The sequence below is a fragment of the Quercus robur genome, chromosome 8, assembly GCF_932294415.1.
Source record: "Quercus robur chromosome 8, dhQueRobu3.1, whole genome shotgun sequence".
Lineage (NCBI taxonomy): Eukaryota > Viridiplantae > Streptophyta > Magnoliopsida > Fagales > Fagaceae > Quercus > Quercus robur.
The window spans coordinates 36827719-36835856 of NC_065541.1; the positions used below are offsets into that span (position 1 = coordinate 36827719).

At 34.5% G+C, this 8138-nt stretch overlaps 1 protein-coding gene across 3 annotated transcripts; it reads left to right on the plus strand.

The window, feature by feature from the left end:
• Window positions 1–4940, plus strand: LOC126695384 (putative zinc finger protein CONSTANS-LIKE 11). 3 transcript variants are annotated; one of them, XM_050392111.1, is made up of 7 exons: window positions 1–228; window positions 669–1379; window positions 1675–1884; window positions 2488–2831; window positions 3572–3654; window positions 4125–4166; window positions 4640–4940. In XM_050392111.1, exons 2-7 carry the CDS (start codon window positions 789–791, stop codon window positions 4669–4671), a joined length of 1302 nt encoding a protein of 433 aa, XP_050248068.1. In that variant the 5' UTR covers window positions 1–228; window positions 669–788; the 3' UTR covers window positions 4672–4940. The 3 variants fall into 3 exon arrangements, 2 of the variants coding, with proteins under 2 accessions (XP_050248068.1, XP_050248069.1); XM_050392112.1 differs by having other exon boundaries at window positions 911–1379; XR_007646020.1 differs by having other exon boundaries at window positions 2–228; window positions 3572–3754.
• The last annotated feature ends 3198 nt before the right edge of the window (window positions 4941–8138 follow it).

Consider the following 8138-nt stretch of genomic DNA (forward strand, 5'->3'; position numbering starts at 1 on the left):
CCTGAGCTTGCCTCGTACAGTGTTTCCAATGCCAAAGCCAACGTAGCTTACTTAAGCGTTCAACATTTGTTTTCTCCAATAGCTATAACCTTTTGCTTCTTTATCAAGGTATTTGCTTTCTTTTTATCAACCTCACCTTTCCTTGCTCTCATTAATGGAATCTGGGTTTCTTGATGTTGGTTGAATATGTTCTAAACATTTCTTTCTTTGGTGGGAATTCGGCAACCGGTAAGTGCTTCTTTTTTCCGTCATCATTGATATAATTTATGTATTGGACTCAAATGTGAAATGCCATTACAGTATTGATAGTCTGATACAATGGTGGATTTGATAAGTTATACTTTTAAAAACAAATATATAGTTTGATACTTTGATGCGTACTTTAGTAAAATTTTGGATGGCTTTTTGTTAGTGTGTGATGCTGGCTTGCTTTTTTTGGTTGTTATGTAATGGTGAAGGATTTCTTTTTTCTTCATTGATCTTATCTATATATAGATCATTGGACTAGGAGTATGAAAATACAATTGGAATTCTTAAATGATGATGGGATTGATATTTTATGCTGAAAAACTCTTAGTTGGACACATACTTATGTTGATTTTTTTGTTGCTGTGTATTTGTTATTTTGTGATGATGGTTTAAATTTTGGTTGTTATGGAATTGTGAAGGACTACGGAGTCAGTGGTTTGAGCTTTGAAACAATAAACCCGAATTCCCACCAAGAGCTTTGATTCAGTTAATTCCATTAGGAATAAAATTACTTTTAATTAAGTTAAAAGGAGGGAAGTATGGAGCCTCTGTGTGATTTTTGTGGGGTGTTGAGGGCAGTGGTGTATTGTAAATCGGATTTGGCACGCCTTTGCTTGCATTGTGACGGATGTGTACACTCTGCCAATTCTTTGTCCCGTAGGCACATGCGTTCGCTCTTATGTGATAAGTGCAATTCCCAGCCTGCAATTGTCCGCTGCATGGATGATCAAATGTCTCTTTGTCAAGGCTGTGATTGGAATGGTAATGAGTGTTCAAGGCTGGGGCATCGACGCCAGTCATTGAATTGTTATACAGGTTGTCCTTCTTTGACAGAGTTGTCAAGGATTTGGTCTTCTCTTCTTGATTCGTCTTCTTCAAGTAATTTTGATAGTGGTTGGGAGTACATGACTACACAGCCTATGAGTGAGAACTGCATCAACAACTGTTTGGAACAAAGGGATAACGAGGGCTCATTGGAGTTGGTGGCAACTAAACCGAATGAAATTGAACCTTGCTCTAAGTTTGAGTCTTGGACAGGGCTGTCTTCTTTGATTCCAACAAATCCAAATTACATGCCATACTGCAGAGATCAAGCACCTTTCTTTTCTGAAGAATTAAATTTACCAAAGGTAATTTTTTATTTTGTATTTCCATTTTTTCTCTTAAATTGGTAGAGTAAGTAGATATATTCTAAAAATTTTGTATATTATACTTTAACTAGTTTTCATGGTGTCTTTATCCATCTAAGGTTACATACTTACCTTTTTGATTCGGTGAGCATTGAGATTTTGAACTACAAGTTTATCTCCCTAATGTTTAATCTTCCTCATCAAGTAACTCTACTTTTGTCCCCAAAAAAAGTAACTGTACTTTTGGACCTTTGGTAATTCTAAGTCATGCATTGATTTACTTAATGTACTTCAGGAATCTTCGAATTTCAAGGATCTTATTGATACTGATGATCTCTGTGAAGGCCTCAACATGGATGATGTGTCATTAAAAAATGGCGAGATATTTGGCTGTCCCCAAGGTTCTACTAGATACCAGTTTGAGGATGGAGGAATGGAATGTCTATCGATGGAAAAAAACCTATCAGTCACTGAATCTAATGGTCCTATTGAGAGTGCTTTAGAGGTTCTATCTTTTCTTGACCTTTATAGCTCTTTTTATTGAGTCATCTTTAATTATTATTCCACTTTCTTCTCCTCAATTCACTTGTCCAACTTGAAATATTCATGGAGATTTAACATGTAAGACATTCATGCACAAATATCCAATTCATTTTGTTTGCACAGTGCACATAATTATTGACAGAGGTTCATGGTGACATGTCGAATACTGCTGACTTATAAAGTTATAATGCAGGCAACAAAATCCAAAATCCTAGTGTTAGAATTTCAAGTTTCATATTCAGTCAAATGAAATACTATTTATAGGATTGTTAATGATCAACACTGTGATATCCATTTCCATGATTTCTGGAATATTTAACTACAAGTATGTACAGATCAATTTTGGGGTGCTTTTTAATTTGGAAGGCTCAAATATGGCTTTTAAGCATTGCTACTACATTTAACTATTCATTTCTACTCTGACATGCTAGAAATGATCCTTTACTATAGACTTACCTGTCAAAATGGCTGAAAACAATAGCCTTTCTTTGAATTCCACGTACTTTTGAAGTTTACAAAATTTGCTTGTGTGTTTGACTGAGAGTTACCCTCATGTACGTTGTAGGCATCGTCATCAGGACAGCAAGATTGTGTGGGTTTTCAATCCTCTCATGTTGGTGGGTCAGCTAGTATGATGCCTGTTAATGGTGGTCCAAATTGCTTACTTCTGAATCCTACTCACACCAGAAACATCAATCTGGGGTTTCCTACTGGGCAAGTTCATTCAAGCATATCACTTTCACTATCCAACATCACAGGTGAAAGCAGTGCAGCTGATTATCAAGATTGTGGATTATCACCAGTATTTCTGACAGTTGAATCACCTTGGGAATCAAATTTGGAGGCTAGCTGCCCACAAGCAAGGGATAAAGCTAAGATGAGATATAATGAAAAAAAGAAAAGTCGAACGTATACGTCTCAACTCTGACTTCATTAAATGATAATTTAACATGATATCTTTATAATCTTACTTATAGAAAAAATATAAAAACTTTATAATCTTGATATACGTATCCTTTTGTTTCCAAAAGTGCTTGAAAGACATCTTTGCTACCTCTGCCCTTTCGTGTTCTAAACTATGTTCCACTTATCACAGTCAGTCACGTGTTCTTTTTTAACAGGCATCTTATCTAAGATGGGAGTGTGGGTAATGGAACATAAAGTGCTGACACCTCTTGTTTACCTGAAATTAGCATTTATGAGAATATAGAAATTTCCTAATTCATTATCTTAAAACTTTATCATAACAAGAGGCTGTGATGCAACTGTATATTTGTGAATTACATTGCAGAAAATTTTATTTAAACTTTTCTAAATAAAATTTACATGTGAGCATATCTTAGCAAATATATCATGAATTTCTGAAAGATGTTTCTCTTAGAAAGTTCAAAAAGTATGTAGCCTATCTTTGAAGTCTTCCTCTTCTTATTTTTATTTATTTTCTAGAAGTCATGGTTCCGGTTTATGCCTCTCATATCAGAATAATATTATTATGAAAAACTTTTGTTTTGATTTTGGTTGAACTGACTGGTAGATTTATGTTTTTCCTTCACTGAAGCCTGGCCTTATATATCCAGTACTTCATTAATATCTCATAAATTTTACTTACAGTCAACTCCTAATTGATTTGGCATGTGTTTCATGTATAGGTTTGGTAAACAAATAAGATATGCCTCTCGTAAAGCCAGAGCTGATACTAGAAAGCGTGTGAAAGGGAGATTTGTGAAACAAGGTGAGGTATATGATTATGACCCCCTCACGACAAGTGACTTCTGAACCATTTCACCCAATCTCCATGTCTTGCCTTTTAAGACAAAGCCTAATTGGACAAGGTATTCCTGCAGCAAATGCATGTTACATTCCCTGCATGAGAAGATAGATATCAACAACTTAATCTAACAGATAAATGCAGTTTTTTCTGATGAAAATATGCTCTCTCATTATCAGAATAAGTTCCTAACTCAATAATGATGAATAAAGAAAAGCTTCTTTCTTGTAAAATTTTGTAAATAGGAAAATCTTACAGGTTTCTTTTAATATACCTTTGCAAGCCTTTTCATTTTATATTATTATTACTCATGCTGTTAATGTTTTGTTTGATTGAACACATGGAATAGATCCTTTTTTTTCTTTTTTATAAACCCTTATGCTTTGTGTCATGTTCTTATCTATGCAATTCTGTTTGTTCTTTTGTGATTTCAGACTGGGATTGTCCATGGTCAACTGAGCATCATCTTCCTACAGGTTATTTACCTCCCTCTCTCTCTCTCTCTCTCTCTCCAGATCCTATATGTATCTAGTACTTTGTTCCTTTAATCTTCAAATCATTAAAATATTAAAAATAAAACAAAAAGATTTTAAGAATGCTCCCTTTTTTAGCATTATCTTTGATTTTCTCCTTTCATCAATTTACAGCACAGTTCATGCGTACAATGATGGATCTTCAGCATTGGTAGTCACTTAGAATAAATTAATTTAGACTTGGTCACGTCTCTGACAATCTGTATGCCACCTCACCAATTATTCTTTCTAAGTGTTCCAAAAAATCTCATGGGCAATGTTACTTTTGAACTTCATTATTTGTATAAGCATTGGTTGTATGCCATCAAGATGATCTATAGGTGTCTTCTTGATGCTTAATTTGTCTATTGCACTCAAATAGAAACAATTGTTTCCAGTTTTACTAATCAATATCTTAATCTTTTGTTTATACTTAGGCAATGGCAATGGATATTCAGTCAGGAAATAGAATTGATGAAGAAAGTCGAGTGAGGACCTTTCGGTCATGTTCTTTAGCCTATCCTTATGTAGAACCTCCTCTTGCTTTTGCTGCCAGCTCCAGCAACCTTTCTTAAGGCAGAAACCTTATTGCAAGTCATTTTTTTGTTATTGTAGTTGCATTCATTTATTTAATCAGTCTCTACTCCATGTAATGATTCCAGATTTATATTTTACAAATTGTAATAAAACTAGAGCTTCCATATTTAAGAATGATAAGTAACACTTACCCTTCCATCACAGGTATGTTTTTGTATTTAAAGCTTCTCAGTTCTACTGGTTTCTGTTACTTGAAATTTAAAAGAGGATACAATCTATGATGTTGATCTTTTTGATGGGTTTTTTTATTTTTATTTTTATTTTTATGGTTTAAGGAAAAGTGTCATAGTTTTGCTAGAATGAGTTGTTCTTTTTGAAGTAGAATGTTCAAGAATCCAGTTAGAATAAACGTAGGATGAGTAATCATTGATTTATATGTGGTGCAAAATATGATCCATATATAAATTCAGGGAATTATTTCCAGCTTCAAGTTTAGCGAAGTCAATCTTAAAGAATGTATGGTAATTGTCATAAGCAACTCAGTTTGTTATGTATGTAGAAGAATTTGATTAGTCAATCAATAGGATGTACCAATAGGAGATGTTAGAAAAGGATAGGTATAGCTCTAATATTATGTTAGAATAAAATAAATATCAGGAAAAAAAATAAATAAAGAGATAGTAGATTCAAAGCAGATTCTTGATTTAGCTTTAGTGGAGTCGGTACGCCCTTATATATAGTCTACTTGAAAGGGGCTCGAACAGAAAGGCTCCTAGGCGTGGATCAATCTCTACTTCTAGTAAATCAGTAATGGAGGACGGGAGGAATTAACATAGTTTGTCTTTAGTGGCTACATCCACAATGGAAAACTGGTTAATTCTTTATTATTGGATTTTGTGTGCCACCGAAAAGTATAAATTATAAACTAATCAATATTCATAGCCTAACCCTTGAGGCCTTGACCAATCCTAGGGTCAGGTTAATATAGTTAGGACTTAGGATTTCAAGTATAATGAACTTGGACTAGGATAATACAATGAAACTTAACCAGAATAACAGTGTACTTTGCTTTGATACATCTCTAACATTTCCCCCCCTCAAATTCAAGTTGGAAGCTTGAAGGTAACTTGAGTTTGGTAGGAAAGTGTGAAATCACAGGCTACATAAAGGCCAGTTGCCAAGCGGGCGCATGGTGATTGAAGCTTGATGTTGTTGAGGAAAGTTCACACATTGTAGTTGTGGAGGAGACTAATCATAGACGTGATCTAAAAAGTTCAACCAAAGATGTAGAAATGCATGACCAAAAAGAAAGCTGATAGAAATAGAAGCTATCAATCAGAGGCGTGCTCTAAGAAACTCGACTATAAATGGTAGAAATGCATCACCGAAAAGAAAGCTGGATAATATAATATATGAGAAGAACATGTGAAGATGTGTATGAGTTTTTATCAAGACATTGTAAACGGCAAGGAATACATCAATACTATGCCTTGTAGGAGTGGCTAGCAGCATTGATGAGAATGAGAACTTAGACAATGTCCACCATAGGGAATAGATCGAAGTGAGTTGTATAGAGTGGCTGGTAGTGGTGGTGAGAGGCGATTGAGCTTTGAGAAATTTGTGAGGGCCAAAGAGACCTAGCTTTGATATTATGTTAGAAAAGGTAAGGCATAGCTCTAATACTACGTTAGAAGAAAAAAAATATTAAGAAGTAGAGAGAGAAAGACAACGTGAGGTATTAACAACCTTAGAGGCCTAAAAACAGCGGAAAGCCCTAAGTAGTTATATCCATACCATTGAGCTCTTTGTTACAACTTACAATGATCAAATTGGAAGGTATGTGTTGTAGATTAATCATAGCCTAATGTTTTACTAACCTTAGGGTTATTATTAGAATTACGTATGCAAGTAGAATTATGATTCTTACCACAATGAAATTGGACTAGGATAATAACATGAGCCTAACTATAATCATTCAATGTGCTTTAGCCTTGATATCTCTAATATATAGGAGATATGATTACAAGAAAATGCATATGTGCATATTTATAAGGAATTGTGTTCTCTAGCATGAATGGACCGATGGTTGGCATACTTGACGTATAATTCTTTGTTTTGCATGGAAGGAATAAAATTATGATTTAAATTGCACAACAAAAGAGCAATATGAAGTTATAAACAAGCTGCAGAAGACTTTTTGGCCCAAAAAGGAAAAAGAAAGAAAGACAAACTGCAGAAGACGTGGTATAACTTGTGATGCTGGTCTAAAGTTCACAAGTCACAACATTAATGGAAAAAGTGGCAGAAGTTCTGAGAGGGTGTCATTTTTTATTTGTTTGTTTTTCACTCTTTATAAGGGTGGCAATCAAATTCTATGATATAAACTTTGGGAGGCAAGCAATTGCAGAGACTGATTTATAGATGGTTCTGTAGATGGATATTCACAGCTGATTTACAGCTTCAATTTCTGATTAAAGCAACCATTGGGATTCTTGGAAGTACTGGATAATTCATAATCTCTGATTAGAGAATTTACTTCTCAATCAACTTTGCAATCATCTGTGAACTATCTATGATATTGTGTGGATGAAAAGTTATCACGGTCTTTCCAACTATACTTTGTGTTACCATTTACCAATACAGACAATTTAATAGCTTTGTCATACGGGTTGTGCCAGCAGATAATTGATCAGGGATTGCTATAGCTGAAACTGTAATCAACATTGAAGTTTAAAGAAAATACTGTGTAATCACCTGGTACAAATTACAACTAATGACAACAATTACAAGAGAAGAAGGCTGAATACCAGATTATATGACATAATAACATGTTATATCAGGTCTTCCATATGAAATTCACTACTCTATGCTCAATGATACAAAGACATGTAAGCCTATATCAATCAAACAAAGACTACACAACCTCACAATAAAAAAAATAGAAAAGTAAAGAAAATATTAATTGTAAAAGGTTAAAAAAAAAAAATTAGAGAAACAGAAAAGGCATTTTAAGCTTTCTTGAGCACATTTTTTCAGTGTTGGAATTACATTGGCTTCTCTCTGACCAACTAACAATTGTAGGAAGCACCACCTCGACCGAAGCTCCAATGAGATAACGTTGTGTAAGGTTTTGACATGTGTTGCAGAGAAAGCACCTAATGTGTCTGAGAGCTAAGAAATTAGCCCCATGAACCCTTTTGTCACATTTTCTACATAGAAAAGCATCATCAGCTTGGCAATATAGTGAAGCCTTTGAGTCACAAAGCTCACAAGAAACCGAGCCAGTACTGGTGGCCTCAGTCGAAACAACACCTTGGGGTATAGGCAGATTTCCCTCTTCTAGGACTATACCTTTACACATTCTTCTTAAAAACTCAAATATGGCATGGCCTAGAACTT